This window comes from Pelobates fuscus, chromosome 2 (assembly GCF_036172605.1).
Source record: "Pelobates fuscus isolate aPelFus1 chromosome 2, aPelFus1.pri, whole genome shotgun sequence".
Classification (NCBI taxonomy): domain Eukaryota; kingdom Metazoa; phylum Chordata; class Amphibia; order Anura; family Pelobatidae; genus Pelobates; species Pelobates fuscus.
The window spans coordinates 83002866-83025279 of record NC_086318.1 but is presented as its reverse complement, the minus strand read 5'-3'; the positions used below and the strand labels follow the sequence as shown (position 1 = coordinate 83025279).

At 44.8% G+C, this 22414-nt stretch overlaps 1 protein-coding gene across 1 annotated transcript; it reads right to left on the bottom strand.

The window, feature by feature from the left end:
- Window positions 1–4063: 4063 nt before the first annotated feature.
- Window positions 4064–21076, bottom strand: ADIPOQ (adiponectin, C1Q and collagen domain containing). The gene is made up of 3 exons (XM_063442341.1): window positions 20968–21076; window positions 12731–12951; window positions 4064–5164 (listed from the first exon to the last, which is right to left on the bottom strand). The coding sequence occupies exons 2-3, from the start codon at window positions 12930–12932 to the stop codon at window positions 4644–4646; spliced, it is 723 nt and encodes a 240-aa protein (XP_063298411.1). The 5' UTR covers window positions 12933–12951; window positions 20968–21076; the 3' UTR covers window positions 4064–4643.
- Window positions 21077–22414: the final 1338 nt, after the last annotated feature.

Genomic DNA, 22414 nt, shown 5'->3' with positions numbered 1-22414 from the left:
CCTCGGGGGATGCAGTTAGGGAAGTATACCCACCTGAAGCTCGGCCTCCTGAGCTCTAACATGTCTTTTAACCCCCTGAGGACACATGACATGTGTAACATGTCATGATTCCCTTTTATTCCAGACGTTTGGTCCTTAAGGGGTTAAACTACTGTTGCTTGATCTGCTAGAAATGAGTCAGTTGTGTTCTCTTTTGCTCTTGCAAAACAAGTGTCTATAAAAGATCTTGTAAGACCTTAGTATGTTTCATACAATTTTGTCCTGCATGTGCATTTAGATAGATATTATAAGCATGTAGTGCACTTTGCTAAAGAAGCTGCACATTCCAATCAGGATGGCAAGATGTGGTAGCAGGAGCTCTGCCCATTGCTATATTTTTCCAAAAATGAGATACTATATGAAACACACCAGTCGACATTTTGTCTTATATATATCTGCTCAGTGCATTGGAAGTTTAATTAAATAACTGCATTTGTAATTCACTGCCCCTATGAAAAACTTAAAAGTGATAGCTGAGCTAGTAGCACAAAGCAAAAATGAGTCACTAAGTAAGCATTAGCAGAGGTAGGATGAGAACCATGAAAGGACCATGTCACAATCTCCAAACTGTGAAGGGTTTTAACCCCTTAAGGACACATGACGTGTGTGACACGTCATGATTCCCTTTTATTCCAGAAGTTTGGTCCTTAAGGGGTTAAGGAGGAGCAAGTGGTGATCAGCGGCAAACACAGAAAAAATAGAGTAATGAATGTTGGATTCAGTGGTGTATAAAACATTGGTTACTTTAGCAAGCAACATTTTAGTAGAGGGTAGATAGTGGAAGCTAGATTGAAGAAGAAATTGGAATCAAGAAAGTTAGATGAATATATACAAGTCACTCCAGCAGCTTAGAAGTGAAAGGATGTTGGAATATGGGTCGGCAGTTAGATGGAAACGTAAGGTCAAGAGACAGCTTTGCAATTGCATGTTTGAGAGAAGTAAGGAAATCATCAGAAACCAGATTGCAGATGATTTAGGGATGTTTAACCCCTTAAGGACCAAACTTCTGGAATAAAAGGAAATCATGACATGTCACACATGTCATGTGCCCTTAAGAGGTTAAAAATTATTTAATCTTTTTTGATAAACTTTTAAAATGATTAAATAACATTTTGAAAATTATTTTAATATTTTTTACATATTTTTTGTATTTGATATATGCTTTTATATTAAAATATTATTTAAAAAAACAAAACGAAAACCACATTTCAAAAGCTTATCCAAAAATATTAAATCAATCTCTCACTTATCTGACGAATCCTGTGCTGACTATGCCACGCTTCTCCCACTTTGGACCGGTGGGGGTTATTCCGGTCCCCACTGGGGAATCTCACCTCCCTGCAGCAAAGGCCTCGCAGCTCAAAGAAATGGTGACCATGTGGCGAGTAAAAAATGGCCACCAAGCTGAAGCCACTGCTCAACCAACCGAGCACTGGAAGCGGGAACTTGAGGAGGAGCTTTGAAGCGAGATTCAATGCCATATGTCAGAAGTTTTGGAGCCGACTTGACTGCCAACCACACACCTCTACCCTCCAAGCTACACCGCAAACTCAGGAGGTTGTGCCAGTCTACCTTACCTCTGCTGGGCTGGGGGCCCATTGGGAGAAACATTTCTCTCGCCATCCACACAACCGGAGGTCCGGAGGGCTCTTCCTTCACAGGAGATTCTGCGGGCCCGCAATCCCGCCACCAGGATTTATCCCTGTACTTAGGGCATCGACTCTCATCAAGGCCTGGGCCCGAGGTGGTGAGAGGTCCAGGCGCAATGAGCCTGACTTACTGGAGCGTCGGGTCACTCTGCAAAGTTGGGTGAGGCGAGAGGTGATCAAGTGACCGTTCTATAAATTACCTGCTGGCATCGGCTGACCAAAGACTGGCAGATCATGAGCTCATCCTTAATGTAATGCTACAGTTCAGGGAGATCTGAATGATTATCTTTTTATTCTCTTGTTTTATATGTTGTCTGAAGCATGTGAGCAGTACTCAATGATATTTTCTCATAGCTTATCAGCCTGTTAGAGATTATGAGCTCCATAAGCACTCGAATATATTCTCTTGTTATATCCTACATTTAAAGCAAAATTTCAACTGATGTGATACTTCTTGACTCTCACTGCTATGTTTTTAACCCCTTAAGGACACATGACATGTGTGACATGTCATGATTCCCTTTTATTCCAGAAGTTTGGTCCTTAAGGGGTTAATGTAGACCTGCATGTCTCAGTATCTCCTCCACAACTATCTCCTACTTAGTTTTAAACATGCATGGTGACTCTGGTTTACTTTTATACTATAATAATAACAAATGCATGTGCAGTCAGGTACTGCGCAAAGTTTAATCAGTTCAGTCTCAAAATGTGATGTTCTAGCCTGAACCTTACTCTTACTTTAACTAAAATCGTGATGCCAATCTGTATGCCATGCTGATGTTTTCCTTTGTTTTTATAAAGCTTACTATATATTCCTGTTTACTCCCCCTATAAAAAGTGCAATGTTTTTGATGCTATTTAATCATTTTAAAAGTTTATCAAAAATGTTTTAATAATTTTTAAACATCCCTAAATCATCTGCAATCTCATTTCTGGTGATTTCCTTACTTCTCTGAAACATGCAATTGCAAAGCTGTCTCTTGACCTTACGTTTCCTGTTACCATATGACTACAAATCTGTTTGCACCTGCTTTTGTGGCGATGCAAAGCTGCTTGTTTAATCTCTGCACAAATAAAGTAAAGCATTTAAAAACAATTAATAATAATGAAATCATTTGAAAAATGTATCCAAAAAAATTAAGTCAAGGCGGTTAGTGTGGAGAGAGGTTGTTGGTGTCAGAGTGGTGATGCTCACAAAGATGTGAGAAATTACACCAAGAGTCAAATCAAATATTGAAACAGTAGAGTTAGCATCATAATTTAAAGCATTAACAAGAATTTCATAGTAATAGTTCATTCAATAAGACAAACAAACATAATGTGAGTATTAACATATAAAAGTTTTCTTGTTTAGATTAAAAATATCCATTATAATGCAATAAACAATGGGCTAACTTGGATTACATTTTAATGCGTTGCTGTTTTTTTCTAGCATTTTTTTGTGATCGGTCCTTTGTTTTATTTGGGACTAAATATTTTTATTTAGCCTTTTGTGCGGGTAGGGGGCATTTTTTAAAATCTAAAATGCCCTATTGGGCACTATTAATTAGGCCATCCTTAAAATATTTCGTAAAACCTACAAAAAGAAAGATTTTTTTTACTTATTTGGAATCCAGCGCCGGGGTGAAGTTCTTGGCACTGCCTTATATACCTCCATTTAACATCATCAAGGGCCTTGCACAGTTCCATTAAAGGCTTCTTATAGAGAAGCATTTGATTGGACCATATTGTTGGCTCAGAACTTATGAATGCAATCTTAGCCAGTGAGGGGAGTGGGGAGGGAGACTAGAAGGGATGGAGGATGGGAAACTCAATAAAAAAAAAAAAAAACTAGCAAAAATTAACAAACATTAGCAATATTGAGTTTGAAGTGGTCATGATGGTTAAGGAAACCTTTTAAGAAAAAAGAAAAAAATCTAAAAGTATACTTTTGTTTTTACAAGAATTTAGTTTTAGTCTCTTTTATTATTAGACCAATAGTTGGGACCCCCTATTTAGAGCTCCCACCTGCCTCATGAGTTAGGCAGAGGTGACACTAGGTTCCCCTGTTCATTTTACTTAATAACTCCCAACCACTGGCCACAGTTATTTTGCAGTTCAATAATGCATGTATCACAAAATCTTTTGCCAAATGTGGCAATTTGCACTATCCATTGAAAGTCAGTGCATGTTCTCTTTTTACATTCTTTCAGGGATACTCAAGACACCAACACAACTTTTGAAGGCCAAATTGTCATTTTGCATACAAAATACAAAACAAACACTCCTATTCTAAAATGCTTCCTTCTTTCTGAATTCAGTATGTTTACACCCTTTCTGACCCTCCCTCTTAACCTGCAACATCCCATAACAGCTGTGCATGTCATCACAGAATATTTTTGTAGGAGTTTTATTTCAGCTTTTAAAAGGAACTGAACTACAAATCCCAGAAACTCTTGATCTTTGCAAACATGAGACAGTGCACAGAGAGCTTTGAAATATGTTAAGCAGGAACATACATCCACTGTAGGTCATGTAGTGTCTGGTTAAACACGTGCAACAGTTCAGACTTAAAAGACCCAAAGAAACTCCTGAATTGCCAATCTAATTCCCTGGGACTGGGAAAGCTCAAAGCTAATAATGCACTAAGTGAGAATTTGCACTAAAAGAAAACGCTTTAAAAGTAATTATTAATTTTACAATTTTGGTAAGATGTTTTTGCATATATTAATTTTATGTACAAATATGTAAGCAGTTAAAAAAATATTGGGTCTATTCCAGCTTGGCGTGCCAATTCAATCGTCTAATCTTTCCATGTAGCTGATTTGCACTATATACCCAAGCATGCAGGACATTTTCCTACTTTATTCTTTTAACTGATTAAAAGCTTTTTCAAAATCTCCGTACATTATAATACAGGATGTGGAGCTTCTTGGTAAACCACATGGAACTTTTATTTGGATAGCATTGTGCAGTTTAGTACTCATTGTCTGGATAAAGCAATATTCCAGAGAATGTGGAATCATTGAGATTGTCTCCATAGATGCCTGCAAAATTTTCATCTCCGTATACTTGCAACCAGATCTCATCCCCAACTGATACATGCAGTAAGATAGATCCAGAGGCCTGATCCACATTACTGCTTTGATACTGATCAAAGGTGAACAATATAGGTTTATTGTTCCGGTAAAGAGCAATTTTAACATCCTTCATGTAGACGGTGAGATGGTAGGAGAACTGGTAAAGTCCCGGGATAACGCAGCGGAACTTTCCAGTGGTATCATCATAATGACGTTGCTCATTATAAAAGACCTTGGTGAAGCGGATAGGCACACTGTGGAGAGGAGATTTAGAAGCCGTCGCCAAGCCCATACTGAAGGCAGATCGATGTAGAAGAGAGCTGTCACCTTTCATTCCAACAGGTCCTTGAGGACCAGGGAAGCCCTGTGTCCCTTTGGGTCCTTCTTGCCCTGGTTCACCTTTCTGACCTGGAGCACCTAGGTAGATTGGAAAAACTAATTTTAATCATGCATTTAAGTGTGCACACATGTCATAATCACACGGTTGTGGCAATGAGATGAAGCAATCACAATTCTCTCATAAAATCTTAAAATACAATTTGAAATAGAACAGAAAAGGTATTTCTGTGTCAACATTTACCTTAGTGAATAACGCTTTAAGATTATCGGAGGGCTGTTGCAGGTATTAACTGCAACCTCGGAAATACAGCCTAGTGTATGGAGTACTGTATGCATACTGTGTTTTAAGGAACCCTCTTCAGTGCTTTCATCTTCCAAATTCTAAACACGCTCACTAGTGCAAATATTCCACTGTTCCGTGTTTTTTTCCCGGAAACATGTACTTCTTGGATTGAGTTAGATTACATCTGACCTTATGTAAGCATCGCATCCATCTGATAATATGCAATATTAGTCGAACATATACTACATTGTAAAATAACATGTATACCCAATTATTGCCCTCATATTCTCTTAGCTTTTCTCACCACCAGTTCAGCTGTAATCCTGTTTTAAAAATAGTAACTGTGGCAAACCAAGCCACTGGACTGTGATATGTAGAGGTTGTCCATAGGATGTAAGGGGGGACTGTATCTTTTATATTATGTGTGTATTGTATGGGACCGTTCGCATGCTGGCAGCCCTAAGCTACCAGCATGCAAACCCTTCGTTTGACGAATTGCGGCCATCCGGGCCGTTCGCCAACCGAACACGGGCTCCCCAGGTGGACCACACACTTAGAAGTCGTGTGGCGCTCGTTAACCGATTGCAACATTGTTGCAATCGGTAATTAAAGGCTCTCCTAGGTGGCCGTCGTTCGACTACCGACCATGCGGCGGTCGGCCATCTTGGATCCTTTGTCTCTCCAGCGGTGTTCGGTCGTCGAGCGCCTGGTACTAAAAACGGCTACTCAATGATACGAACACCGCTGGACTTCCCGAGCGTTCGGGAGTTTCGCTCTCATCGCATTGTGTTCCCCATCGGTGTTCGGTAGTTTTAAACCGAACTCGATGGTTAAGTGTATTTTATGCGGCGTTCGGTCAGTTCAGCTGGGAGCTGAGCGGTATTCTCCCAAAAGATGCGCTCAGGTCCCAGCTACCTGCCGAACGTTCGGTCATTTAAATCTACCGAATAAAATGTGAAAACCGTATTTTAATACAGATTGTCAGTTCTGCTGCACGAGGGGATAATCCACTTAATCGTCCATTTTAGTGGGAGTATCCTTCTCGTGCAGCACAGCCTGTTGGGAAATTTACATTGCATGATGGGAGAAATCCCCTGGATTTACTGTATGGAAACCCCTTGCATGGGGAACTGTATAAATATGCCAGCTGTGAATAAAGCCAGTTAGTTGACTCCCAAACTGTGTTTCGTCCGGTTATTGGGAGGATTGGGGAACTTGCCTTACTTTTCAGCGCTGACTGTGGATTTACCTGTGGAACCAGCGGAGATCGGGGATTTTAATATTGCCCTCCGCTACAATTGGTGGCAAGCGACGGGATCTGAACTTACAGCCGAAAGCGCAATTCGTGCAAATTGCATCTGCCGAATGAGAAAAGGGAATGGCAAGCAGAATCCAACGAAAGAACCGACTGCCGAAGTGAATGGAGACGGATTATTCTAAACTAAAGAAACAGATGTTAAAGGAACTACTGGAAGCCAGGGGTAAAGTAGCCAGCAGCAAAACCAAGGCGGTACTAATTGCCGAGCTGATGGAGGGAGACCAAGCCCGCAGCGCTACACCCCCAGCAGTCATGGAAGAAACTCTCTATGAGAGAGAAATGAGGACCAGGCTAGCATTTTTGCTGCAGCCAGTATCGGATGCCATTATGAATCTGGTGATGGCAAATGTGCAGGAATACGTAATGGCACACAGCCCGCAGCACACACTGGCTCGAACAGAGTCCACCACCGGGTCCCTCTACAACCCGGTAAAGCCCAAGATCCCGTACCAGGCCTTCAAAGCCTTTTGCGAGGAAAAGGATGAGATTGATGGGTACTTGCAGGACTTTGAGAGACTGTGTGATTTGCATGAGTTAGAGCGGACAGTATGGGTGCAACTGCTAGCAAGCAAGCTAGCCGGTCGGGCAGCCGAAGCCTACCGTGCTGTGCCCAGTGAGGACAGCAAGGATTATGAGAAGGTGAAGCGAGCCATCTTAGAGAGGTATGCCATTACTCCAGAGGCATATCGACGCAAGTTCAGACACTTGCGCAAACCAGAGAGAGATTCACACGCTGAATGGGTGCACAAACTAGATCAAGCCTCCCAAGGGTGGATACAAGCCAGCCAAGCCACCACCATGGAGGAATTGCGCCAGCTGATGTTGCTGGAGCAGTTTTTTAATGGACTATCCCCTGAGACACAATAATGGGTGCGGGACAGGAAACCCCTCACCCTAACTGAAGCGGCTAGATTGGCCGACCAACACTTTGATGCACGGAGACACCAGGGACCTATAGCCAAAAGCTACTCCCGACCCACAGGACTACCTAGCGCTATACCACCTCCAGCGCACACAGCCGCCCCGTTTCGTCCTTCCCAAGGGAATGTACCTCCACCTTCCAGATATAACGGGCGGGCCAACATCCAATGCCACTCCTGTAAACAATGGGGGCATATGGCCCGGGAATGTACCCAAAACCGGGGCAAGCCCACCTGGAATCAGGGGCGCCCAAACCCGGTGCCCAGGGCTGCTGCCCACCATTATAAGAGGGAACCAACCACTCAGGAGTTGTGGAGTGTTCATGCGGAGGAACCCCTGGGTATATTGCATGAAGTAATGTCGGTCCGGGCCACCGATAACCGGCAGCATCACCGGCAGCTGGTAACCCTTGAGGGGAAAGAGGTTCAGGGACTGCGGGATTCGGGAGCTACCTTAACCCTGATAGCACCCCATTTGGTATCCGAGGGAACGCATACTGGCGGATCTGTGGCAGTCCGGGTAGCCGGGGGAGCTGTATACCGACTACCCACTGCGAAAGTACATTTGAACTGGGGTGCGGGAGAGGGGACAGTAGAAGTGGGACTAATGCAGAACTTACCGGCAGATGTTGTTCTGGGGAATGATTTGGGCCAGATGACCTCTGCTTTTGTTCCACAGGCTCCCTACCAGGAAGCCCATCCAGTAACCACACGGCAACAGGCTCGCACCATGGCTCCACCAACGCACTCTGAGGCTCAGGTAAGAGAGCAAGACCCCCCCCCCCGACACGTTTATCCTGGGATACCCCGACTAAGTTTGAGGCCGAGGTAAAGTCAGATCCCACGTTACAGATATACAGGGACCGGGTACACACTGACCAGGCAGGGTCAGAGGGGGAGCGATACATGTGGGAGAAAGGGCTACTGTATCGCATTGCTGAACGCGAAATTGGAGGGTCAGTCACAGTAACGACTAAACAGTTAATGGTACCCCAGAAGTATAGGCAGGAATTGCTTAGGATTGCACACGACATTCCCCTGTCTGGCCATCTAGGGATGACCCGTACTCGATATAGGTTGACCCACGCTTTCTTCTGGCCCGGGATTTCCAAGGACGTGAGACAGTATTGCACGTCATGTGACATCTGCCAGCGGGTAGGCAAGCGGGGCGACCGACATAAAGCCAAACTCTGCCCCCTTCCCATCATAGAAGAACCCTTTAGTCGGGTGGCCGTAGATATAGTGGGGCCCTTGCCAACCCCTAGCCCCTCCGGGAAAAAGTACATCTTAACGGTAGTAGACTATGCCACCCGCTATCCCGAGGCTATAGCCCTCTCCAATATTCATGCCGAAACAGTGGCAGAGGCCCTAATGAAGGTATTCTCCCGAGTAGGGTTTCCCCAAGAGATTATCTCCGATAGGGGCACCCAGTTTACCGCCGAGGTCACCCAACAATTATGGAAACTCTGTGGCATTAAGCCAATAGTAAATTCAGCGTACCACCCCCAGTCCAATGGCCTATGCGAAAGGTTTAATGGTACGCTGAAACAGATGCTCCGCACATTTGGAGAGGCCCATAGAGACTGGGAAAGGTTCCTACCCCATTTACTGTTCGCATACAGGGAAGTACCCCAAGAGTCCACAGGGTTTTCCCCGTTTGAACTACTGTTCGGGAGGAGGGTACGGGGCCCGCTAGACTTAATTCGGGAGCACTGGGAGGGGGAGAGTAGTCCTGATGGGACCCCTATTGTATCTTACGTGCTGGAGTTTAGGGATCGACTGGAGGCATTAACTCAGGCCGTACACACCAATCTCCAGGCAGCCCAACAACGCCAGCGCCGCTGGTACAATAGGGGGGCCAGAGACCGCAGCTTTCAAGTTGGACAAAAGGTTCTGATTTTAAAACCCGTCCGCACAGACAAGCTGCAGGCCATCTGGCAGGGCCCATACCAGGTGTTGGAACAGAAGTGTGACACTACCTATGTGATTGGCCCCTGCTCAGGGGTAGGGAAAAGACGCATGCTCCACGTAAACATGCTCAAACCCTACCATGAGAGGATAGAGGATGTGACGGCGATATGCGCCTCTGCCTCGGAGGATCAAGAGAATCTGCCCCTACCCGACCTCTTAGAACCAGAGACACAGACAGAGCCCTCCAAGGGGGTTCAACTGGGGGAGCGGCTAAGCCCTCAAGAGCGTGCCCAGGTACAGGCGCTGATTGTAGCTAAGGGGGCTACCTTCTCCAATTTACCTGGGTACACTCCGCTGGCCACCCACCGAGTGGAAACCCAGGGACAGCTGCCGATGCGGCAGGCTCCATATCGTGTCCCCGAATCAGTGAGGGCACATATGAAGACTGAGCTGGACGAAATGTTGCAGCTAGGGGTTATCGAGCCCTCTGATAGCCCCTGGGCATCACCGGTAGTGCTAGTACCTAAGAAGGACGGCACGACGCGTTTCTGCGTCGACTACCGGAGGCTAAATGACAAGACCGTGTCTGATGCCTACCCGATGCCCCGGATAGACGAGCTGCTAGATAAGATGGCCCGTGGCCAGTATCTCACTACCATCGATTTGTGTAAGGGATACTGGCAAATTCCCCTAGCCGATGATGCCATCCCCAAGTCGGCCTTTGTCACCCCGTTTGGCCTGTACCAATTTCGGGTCATGCCATTCGGGATGAAAAACGCCCCGGCAACCTTTCAGCGGATGGTGGATCGGCTACTGGACGGTTTCCAAGGTTATGCATGTGCGTACTTAGACGACATTGCCATATTTAGCCAGACCTGGGAGGAACACTTACAGCATATAGGGGCCATCCTAGATCGTATCGGGGAGGCAGGGCTAACCCTGAAACCCAGCAAGTGCCATATTGGGATGGCAGAGGTGCAGTATTTGGGTCACCGGGTGGGGTGTGGACAGCAGAAACCGGAGCCGGCTAAAATTGAAGCTGTGGCCAAGTGGCCTACCCCCAGGACCAAAACCCAAGTGTTAGCATTCCTAGGTACCGCAGGGTACTATAGAAAATTTGTGCCCAATTACAGTGCCCTGGCCAAACCCCTGACTGACTTGACCCGCAAGAACCTTCCCCGACAGGTTGTCTGGGCCCCAGAGTGTGAGCAGGCATTCCAACAACTCAAAACTGCTTTGACTAATGCTCCTGTACTTGCCGCTCCTGATCCAACTAAAAGATTTCTTGTTCACACAGATGCTTCAATGTTTGGATTGGGAGCAGTGCTAAGCCAAGTAGGAGCAGATGGTGGAGAACATCCCGTAGCTTACCTGAGCCGAAAGTTGTTACCCCGGGAAGTAAGCTACGCCGCCATTGAAAAAGAATGCCTGGCCGTGGTGTGGGCCCTCAAAAAGTTGCAACCTTATTTGTATGGACAACCCTTTTCCCTACTCACAGATCACAACCCGTTGGTATGGCTGAACCGTGTGGCTGGGGACAATGCCAGGCTGTTGCGCTGGAGCTTGGCGCTACAGCCCTTTGACTTTACGATCCATTATCGCCCAGGGAAGCAAAACGGTAACGCCGACGGGTTATTTAGACAAACTGAACTTGAAAAATGATCTGTGAGTACTCCCCCGGACATCCCCAAGCCGATCCGTTGGGATAAGACTGTGTATGCCGGCTTAGTTCTGGGGGAGCATTGTGGCAAACCTAGCCACTTCTGGACTTTGATATGTAGAGGTTGTCCATAGGATGTAAGGGGGGACTGTATCTTTTATATTATGTGTGTATTGTATGGGACCGTTCGCATGCTGGCAGCCCTAAGCTACCAGCATGCAAACCCTTCGTTTGACGAATTGCGGCCATCCGGGCCGTTCGCCAACCGAACACGGGCTCCCCAGGTGGACCACACACTTAGAAGTCGTGTGGCGCTCGTTAACCGATTGCAACATTGTTGCAATCGGTAATTAAAGGCTCTCCTAGGTGGCCGTCGTTCGACTACCGACCATGCGGCGGTCGGCCATCTTGGATCCTTTGTCTCTCCAGCGGTGTTCGGTCGTCGAGCGCCTGGTACTAAAAACGGCTACTCAATGATACGAACACCGCTGGACTTCCCGAGCGTTCGGGAGTTTCGCTCTCATCGCATTGTGTTCCCCATCGGTGTTCGGTAGTTTTAAACCGAACTCGATGGTTAAGTGTATTTTATGCGGCGTTCGGTCAGTTCAGCTGGGAGCTGAGCGGTATTCTCCCAAAAGATGCGCTCAGGTCCCAGCTACCTGCCGAACGTTCGGTCATTTAAATCTACCGAATAAAATGTGAAAACCGTATTTTAATACAGATTGTCAGTTCTGCTGCACGAGGGGATAATCCACTTAATCGTCCATTTTAGTGGGAGTATCCTTCTCGTGCAGCACAGCCTGTTGGGAAATTTACATTGCATGATGGGAGAAATCCCCTGGATTTACTGTATGGAAACCCCTTGCATGGGGAACTGTATAAATATGCCAGCTGTGAATAAAGCCAGTTAGTTGACTCCCAAACTGTGTTTCGTCCGGTTATTGGGAGGATTGGGGAACTTGCCTTATTTTTCAGCGCTGACTGTGGATTTACCTGTGGAACCAGCGGAGATCGGGGATTTTAATATTGCCCTCCGCTACAGTAACACTGATGAATATTGTAATAAATGTATTTCTAAAGGGGTACTGAAGGCACTAACACAATTTACAGGGTTCAGAGCTACCGTATATTGGAGTATATTGGAGTGTGGTAACCTGTTTTGGAATTTTAAATACACTGAACAAAATTATAAACGCAACACTTTTGTTTTTGACCCCATTTTTCATGAGCTGAACTCAAAGATCTAAGACTTTCTATGTACACAAAAGGCCTATTTCTCTTAAATATTGTTCACAAATCTGTCTAAATCTGTGTTAGTGAGCACTTCTCCTTTGCCGAGATAATCCATCCACCTCACAGGTGTGGCATATCAAGATGCTGCGTGATTATTGCACAGGTGTGCCGTAGGCTTGCCACAATAAAAGGCCACTCTACATGAGCCATATATGTTGTACGTATTTATGCATGCATGTAGGGGATCCTGTAATTTTATTTATTGTTTTCTTAGAGACTAAAAACTCTTACTATCTACTCTCCTATTAAATTCACTGACCTATTTCTCCACGGTCTCCTTTTTCTCCATCCTTCCCATCTCTTCCATCCCTGCCAGGAACTCCATTGTGCCCTGGGTAGCCTGGTGCACCCCCCATCCAGTTAGCACAGGGACTTTTTGGAGGCTCTACCTGATCATCATTTGCTCTGACACAGAGGGGTACCAGTATAAGCAGAGCACAGAGTGTGCGCAAGGCCAGCATTCTACTGTAGGATAAGTATCTAGAAAATACAAATGCGCTTGTTATAATATATTGCAATGACTGTCCTGCCATTAGCATGCAATGTGTTATTATTGAATAGACAGTAAAATGACAAAAATAGATATATCTGTAAACAGCAAACATAAGCTTTGTCTAAGTAGCTGTCAGGTTACCTTATGTATCAGTCAGGAGCATGTCACAGGCTGGCATCTCATTGCAGGGTACTGGGGACACTCCTACTAGCTCTCAGCTTGTCCCCAGGGATTCTCATGACAGCCGCGATAAACCCGCCTCCTTTTATGATGCGGTTAATGAGCGCCAACGTCATGACGCTAAGAACACCACGGCCCGCCAAGGTGTTCGAACGAGAACATTTTGGGGGCGTGGTTACCTACCTAAGTGAACACTGTATTTAAAGAGAAACCAGGGAGAGACTCATTGCCCTGTTGTGGTTCTTGTTTGACCCAAGAGCGCGTATTCCGTATTGGTATTCTTGTATTCTGACTTTGGCTTAGTTTGACTTGTCCTCCTTCTGTGTTCCTTTGACCTCGGCTATTATCGTTGATCCTGATTTCTGGTAACCCTGACCTCGGCTCGCTTTTTGACTATTCTTTATGTGTGTAGTGTTAGTCCGGCCATCCTAAGGTCCGGCATACATTACTAGTATTTGCATTCTGCGTGTAGGACCCCCAAACGTTCCTGACAGTAGCCTTGTCAGAAATTTTATTGGGGGTAATCATATAAATGTAAACTGTCATTGTAGCAATGGCAAGCTTAAATTGCCAATGTCCCTATATCACCCTATATCATCATAATGTTTATGAATGCTTAGAGCACTACCACCACTACACCACCCAGGGGCGGACTGACAGGTCGGGCAGATCGGTCACTGACCGAGGGCCCGAGTCAGTCAGGGGGCCCGGCAGCACAGCCATGCTTCTGCTGTGGAGATCAAAGATCTCCACAGCAGAAGGAAGTTAAAGAAAGTGCTGTAAGAAGGTTGCAGGGGCCCATAATGAGTCGAAGGGCCCCTTCAACCCATCAATCTGCTAATACCTCCCTCCCATCATTCAGTGAGAGACCTGGCAGCATACCTCTCACTGTCACTCTGCCAGGTCTCCTCTATCTCTGCCTGGTCAGTGCTCCGTGTGAGGATGGGAGGGGGGCAGGAAGTGACATCATCCGCTGCTTCCCTCTCACACGGAGCACTCACAGCATGGATGGAGGGTGAGAAGAGGAGCCTGGCCTGACAAGGGCTGCTTCAGGAGATGGAGGGAGAAAACCATCACATTGTACAGGTAAGCAGGCCCACACTGCCCACCCTCCATACACACACTGCCCCCCCCATACACACACTGCCCCCCCCCCATACACACACTGCCCCCCCCCATACACACACTGCCCCCCACCCCATACACACACTGCCCCCCCCATACACACACTGCCCCCCCCCCATACACACACACACACTGCCCCCCCCCTACACACACTGCCCCCCCATACACACCACACACTGCCCCCCCCATACACACACACACTGCCCCCCCCCATACACACACTGCCCCCCCCATACACACACTGCCCCCCCCATACACACACTGCGCCCCCCCATACACACACTGCCCCCCCCCTTACACACACTGCCCCCCATACACACACTGCCCCCCCATACACACACTGCCCCCCCATACACACACTGCCCCCCTCATACACACACTGCCCCCCCATATACACACACTGCCCTCCCCCCCATACAAACACTGCCCTCCCCCCATACAAACACTGCCCTCCCCCCCATACACACACTGCCCCCCCCCCATACACACACTGCCCCCCCCCATACACACACACACTGCCCCCCCCCCATACACACACTGCCCCCCCCCATACACACACTACCCCCCCATACACACACTGCCCCCCCCATACACACACTGCCCCCCCATACACACACTGCCCCCCCCATACACACACTGCGCCCCCCCCCATACACACACTGCCCCCCCCATACACACACTGCGCCCCCCCCCCATACACACACTGCCCCCCCATACACACACTGCCCCCCATACACACACTGCCCCCCATACACACACTGCCCCCCCATACACACACTGCCCCCCCATACACACACTGCCCCCCTCATACACACACTGCCCCCCCATATACACACACTGCCCCCCCATACACACACACTGCCCCCCATACACACACTGCCCTCCCCCCCATACACACACTGCCCTCCCCCCCATACACACACTGCCCTCCCCCCCATACACACACTGCCCTCCCTCCCATACAAACACTGCCCCCCCATACAAACACTGCCCCCCCATACACACACTGCCCCCCCATACACACACTGCCCCCCCATACACACACTTCCCCCCATACACACACCGCCCCCGCATACACACACTGCCCCCCCATACACACACTGCCCCCCCCATACACACACTGCCCCCCCATACACACACTGCCCACCCATATACATATACTGCCCACCCATATACACACACTGCCCACCCATACACACACTGCCCACCCATATACATATACTGCCCACCCATATACACACACTGCCCACCCATATATACATATATACTGCCCACCCATATACATACACTGCCCACCCATGTACATACACTGCCCACCCATGTACATACACTGCCCACCCATGTACATACACTGCCCACCCATATATACACACTGCCCACCCATATACATATACACTGCCCACCCATATACATATACACTGCCCAACCATATATACACACACTTCCCCCCCATACACACACTGCCCCCACATATACACACTGCCCCACATACACACACTGCCCCCCATACACACACTGCCCCCCATACACATACACTGCCCCCCATACACATACACTGCCCACCCATACACATACACTGCCCACCCATATATACATATATACTGCCCACCCATATACATACACTGCCCACCCATATACATACACTGCCCACCCATGTACATACACTGCCCACCCATGTACATACACTGCCCACCCATATATACACACTGCCCACCCATATACATATACACTGCCCACCCATATATATATATATATATATATATATATATATATATATATACACTGCCCACCCATATATATATATATATATATATATATATATATATATACACACTGCCCACCCATATATATATATACACTGCCCACATATATATACACTGCCCACCCATATATATATATACACTGCCCACCTATATATACACTGCCCACCCATATATATATATACACTGCCCACCCATATATATATATATATATACACTGCCCACCCATATATATATATATATATATACACTGCCCACCTATATATACACTGCCCATCCATATACATACACTGCCCACCCATTGATATACACACACTACATACACTGCCCACCAATATATACACACACACACACACACACACACACACACACACTACATACACTGCCCACCGTTATATACACACCGACTGCATACGCTGCCCACACATATACACACACTGCATACACTACCCACCCATATATGCACACACACTGCATACACTGCCCACCCATATATACACACACATTGCCCACCCATATATACACACACATATCCCACCCATATATACACACACATTGCCCACCCATATATACACATACACTGCCCACCCATATATACACATACACTGCCCACCCATATATACACATACACTGCCCACCCATATATACACATACACTGCCCACCCATATACACACACACACACTGCCCAACCATATACACACACACACACTGCCCAACCATATATACACACACACACACACTGCCCACCCATATATATATATGCACACACACACACTGCCCACCTATATATACACCATACACACACACGGCCCCCACACACATACACTGCCCCCACACACACCATACACATACATACATTGCCCCCACACACTACCCTCCCCATACACACACTGCCCCCACACCATACACATTCACACACTGCCCCCCATACACACATACACTGCCAAAACACACACACACCCTACACATTCACTCACTACACCCCCCCCCACACACACACTGAACCTTTCACACACACTGCACCACTCACACACACCACTGCTCCTATGCCCTACTACAGCCTCATGTCCCAGCAGACCCCAGGTAAGTTGTCAAACTGTTCTCAAACGGTTTGACTACTTACTTTAAAATTATTTTTAACATTTACTTAGTCCTTAAAGGACCACTATAGGCACCCAGACCACTTCAGCTCAATGAAGTGGTCTGGGTGCCAGGTTCCTCTAGTTTTAACCCTGCAGCTGAAAACATAGCAGTTTCAGAGAAACTGCTATGTTTCACTAAGGGTTAATCCAGCTTCTAGTGGCGGTCTCACTGACAGTTCGTTAGAGGCGCTTCCGCGATTCTCACTGTGAAAATCACAGCGAGAAGACAAGCTGGACGTCCATAGGAAAGCATTTAGTAATGCTTTCCTATGGGCGGTTTGAATGCGTGCGCGGCTCTTGCCGCGAATGCGCATTCGAATCTGACGTCGGCAGAGGAAGGAGAATTCCCCAGAGCCGAGGGAGCCCGGCTCTACTCTAATATTATAGTGCTACTTTAATATTTTGTCTTCGAAGGGCCCTGGACCTAATTTTGTCCGGGGGCCCAGAAGGCTGTCAGTCCACCCCTGACACCACCCAATTTATAACACCGCAACTGGGGAAAGGTAACATGGGAATATATAATACACATAGGGCTTGGTTTAGGGAGAAGTTATGAGGGAGCAATGATGTCTCCAAAAAACAGGTATGGGGGGAAAATGCACAGTTCTGTAGTTAAAAATAATGGGGTACAAAAAATTGCCAGTGCCAAGGACCTAGTATATAAATAATGAAACATGCTTCAATGTATGTAAATGACACACACTTTACAGACAAACTAGTAATTAGCATTCATAAGCTCATTTGCCAGTGTGCTTGGAATTCAGTCATTTTCACCAGTCAAAATCCACTGTTTAGTGAATAACCCCAATAAGAGGTTTTTTTGTTCAGGTTTAGGCTTTGAGTTCTTAAATTGGGAATAAAAAAATATTTACTAAGGTTTTGGGAAGGGTTAATTTTAGGATTAGGCAAAGGGATGTTTAAGGCATATGAGGTTTTGAAGTGTTATTTGCCCCCCCGAGGCTGGCAGCGGCGGCACTTTCTGGGCGGGTGGCGAGGGAACACTGATCCTCCTGTTCAGCTCCTTCGAGCACACCGCAGTGATGACGGAGCCGGAATATGATGTCACACCCGCCGTGCATCACTACGCGTCACATGAGGGAGCTGAACAGGAGGGTCAGTGCTCCCTCGCTGACTGCAGTGACTGGCCGAGCCCCGCTGAACCTCAGGGAAAGCGAGAATCCACCCCAGCACTCCCAAGGGTAGGGAGGGTGTGGGGTATTAAAAAAAAAAAATGTGTGTGTGTCTGTTAGTGAGTGTGTGTGTGTGTGTGTGTGTGTCTGTTAGTGAGTGTGTGTGTGTGTGTGTGTGTGTGTCTGTTAGTGTGTGTGTGTGTGTGTGTGTTAGTGTGTGTGTCTGTTAGGGAGTGTGTTACTATGTGTGTGTCTGTTAGTGTGTGTGTGTCTGTTAGGGAGTTTGTTACTATGTGTGTTTCATAAATTTCTTTTTAATATTATTAATATGTTCACCTATGCGTATCTTTAATTCTTAAGATTCTATACTTTTATTTTATGTGTTTTATGTGTTTTATATTTATATTAATATTAATATTATTAACCAATTATTATCAATTTACTTTCTTTAATTCTCCTTTTTTCCTCTCCCCTCTTTTTTTGATATGTTTTTTTATATGGATTGATTTTATATTGATTTTTTATATTAATTTAGGTTATGCTACAATCCTTATTGTTCTAAGGGTTGTGTATTATATATGCTTGGATATACATTTTAATACATATATTTGATTTAACAAAGATGTATATTATATGAAGTTTATATATTTTTATATATTTTCTTCTTATTTGATAACCTACACAATGTCCGGATTTTGTTTACATTTTTGGCGCACATGTGCATTGATAATAAACACTCAAAAGGTCGATCTGAACATTTGAACATATGATCGAAAAAAATGGAAATACGTCATCCAATAGAGACACGCAGTATCCGCTGACCCTGAAATAGTCTTTATGGAAGTGACGGTTCCGGACATGGGGAAACGTACGGAGGAGATGGAAAACGCGCCTTTTTTCAAGATATTTAAACAAGAACTGTAAGTCAAAGATACCGAGAAGCACTTTGTTAAAGACTGTGGTTGAAACGCGTTAGTGCGCTTGTTTATGAGAGATCTTTTATTTTTTGCTGTTTTATATATATTTTGATCGAATTTAATTAAAGTTTGTTTCTGCAACCACCCTATATTTGGTGTCTATTTTGGTAACATAAGGGAAAGTGGCAACATCCAGTGGAACATCTTTATATCGATTTCCAGCATCTTATATCAGCAACCATCTGTATATATCTAAAAGGCGCTTATAGTCTGAGCCTACTTCAAACGGCTCAGCACAACGTGAGTGGGATAATTTCTTCTTTTATTCTCATTTGTTACTTATACAGGTTATACTATGATCTGTTATTCTTTGCAATTTTATATTGTACCCTGCTATATGGTAACTTGCATGTGTTTTTTGTTATAAACTATTTTGTATGCACTCACCTAACTCTCTATCCACTTTATATGTTGCACTCTGTGTGGTTTGAGTGACACACACAAGGTGATTGGAGCATTATTCTTCAATTTTAACCTTTTTGATATATTGTTTTTACATAAAAGGAAAAAAAGTTTCAGCAAGTCCTTAGTGAACAAGTGTCCTTCATCTAAAGTGTCCTAAATATACAAGGCAACATTTTGACCGGTGTCACATTCTTTGTCAAACTTGACAAAGACCATGACAGCACTGAAATGTTACCTTGTATATTTAGGATACTTTAATCAAAGTAGACTTTTTTAAACATTTTGTTTAGTTTTCTATAACCCTCCATATGAGATCATAATCTAGCAGTTTTATACAAAGGTCTCATGAAGAACAGAGGACTGATAACACCTCATAATTGCTGAGTTTCCTCACCAAAAAAAAATACACATAACTGAAACATATGGCAGAGAAAATAAAGCATTTAAACTAATCCCATGGTTGTTCAGTCAATCACTAGGAGCAGTAAAGTGTAATAAGAGCCATTTTGCAAAAATGATTGCTGGGTAATGTTAAAAGAAGGTCAAGTTTAGCTATGTTAGTAGCCAGCAGCAACTAATCTGGGGTGAGTAATTGCATATTGACTTTTCTGTGATTATTGTTACGAAAGCTACAAGGATTTTAAGTAAGCAACCAAAAAAAATAAATCCCCGAAAAAAACAGTGGGGTGCATGGCGGTGACTATTATATTGATAGAAAATATAAATTTATAATAAACACTTTCTACTTTATATTTTGTCTTTTTTATTGTTCACAGGACGGGAAGCCAATTAGCATTCTAATATGGAAAAATGGAAAAGAATATATTAAAGTAAGCTAACAAGTAAAAAAAAAATTGAGTATATCACAAAAAAACCAAAAAAAAACCCAACAATAATATTTAGGCATAATTATAAAAAATATATTGCCTATGTAAAAAAATGAATAGATAACTTAAAAATGAAACTGATTTACTTTAAATGTTACATGTACGCTATAGCAATTTTTATACAAACTTTTCACTGCTTGCTTGTATTGGTTTAAATGCAGTATAAAGATTTAATTCCAATTTATTTCATTTCTTATAATGTGAAAATGTTTGATTATTAAAGGATTACATGAAGCATAGCACTTGGGGAAACAATTACACAGTGATACAAGTACATATAAGAATACTAACTCTAACAAATATACCACACATAGAGTGTAAATGTACATATTTTCTAAAGAACTCTCAGCTTAATACCCTGACCTGTCTAAAGAATAATGAATTTCAGTGACTTACCAAGAGAGGCAAAACTGTGCGACCTGTTCTTGCGACAAAGAAATGTCTTGTGTGCTTAGGTCCATTGGGCAGAAGCCAGGTGCTACTGTCAGTTACAGTTCTTCTTGGCAGTGACACGATTTGAAGGTCAGTATTTATATCAGGGATTGCATGCTATATGGGGAGCATATCAAGACACACTAGAGATAATATGCTTTCCAAGTTAGCTTTATTCTGTGGACAGGGCAATAACAAGAATAAGTAATGTTGGGGGCATACTCTTAGTCTCTTAACTAACAAATCGTATAGGCAATTACCAGTAAGGCTCACATATACTGTGTTTTATGGTGCACTGGCAGACCACAACTCCTAGAAACCTTTGCCTACTAAATACCCAGCAAGTAAGTGGCAAAGGATCATGAGAGTTGTAGTTCACTAACAGCTTAATCATGATCACTTTAGTGATTTATAGTGATCAAGGTGATAGGAGTATGTATGTGCGGTGTTTCAGTCCCGTTCCGGGCTGCCTTAAAGGATCACTGCAAGCACCAAAACAACATCATCATTATGGTGTCAGGAGCTCTTACCTCAAGGAGTCAAACCGTTCTTGAATGCTATAACCCCAAAGTGGCATCCAGTGGTGATGTCAACTCCCCCCCGGTGGTATCCAGCTTCTGAATTTTCATATTGAGGTTGCACGAAACTGGTGCATAAAAAGTGCGTTTCTTTCCAAGACAGTTTAGTAAATGGTGTTACTGATAGGCTGAGAGCGTCAGCTGACCACTCTGGCAAGTCAGCGGTGCCTATGCATGGCGGAATTCGATTTCCTGAGTCTGAAAATTCAGAATCAGGATGCTGCACGAAGAAGAGTGGACATCGCCACTGGAGGCAACTTTGGGGTTAAAGCGTTCAAGAAAGGTTTAACTCCTTGAGATAAAAGTGCCTCCGGCGACCTCCTGACACCATAATGATGAAGTTGTTTTGTTGTCTGGAGTGACCCTTTAAGGCAGCCTGGAACAGGACTGAAACGCATCCTAGACCCATAACAACTTTATTTAGCTGACGTTGTTTGGTGCCTGGAGTGTGCCTTTAATGTCAATTCTGTGCATAAAATATATCTGTCATCAGCATGAACAACACGCTGGAAACAGACGTAATGAGCTTCCCATTGCACAGAAAAGGTACTTACTCCAAAGGGTTAATCCTTTAAGACATGGCAATTCATATCTCATTTAAATTTATTCAGAGCTGAGCAGAAATGTGCTGGAGCCAGTACAATGCTCATTGGCGCTGAACAGAGTTATCACTGACATTTGCACTTACCCTTATAAACACACACTCAGATACACATACACATAGATATTGGCAGATACACATATACACTCATTTACACAAACTGACACACACAGAGTAACCCATACAAGTACATTGACACACATGAACACTCACTGACGCACACTTCCAGACA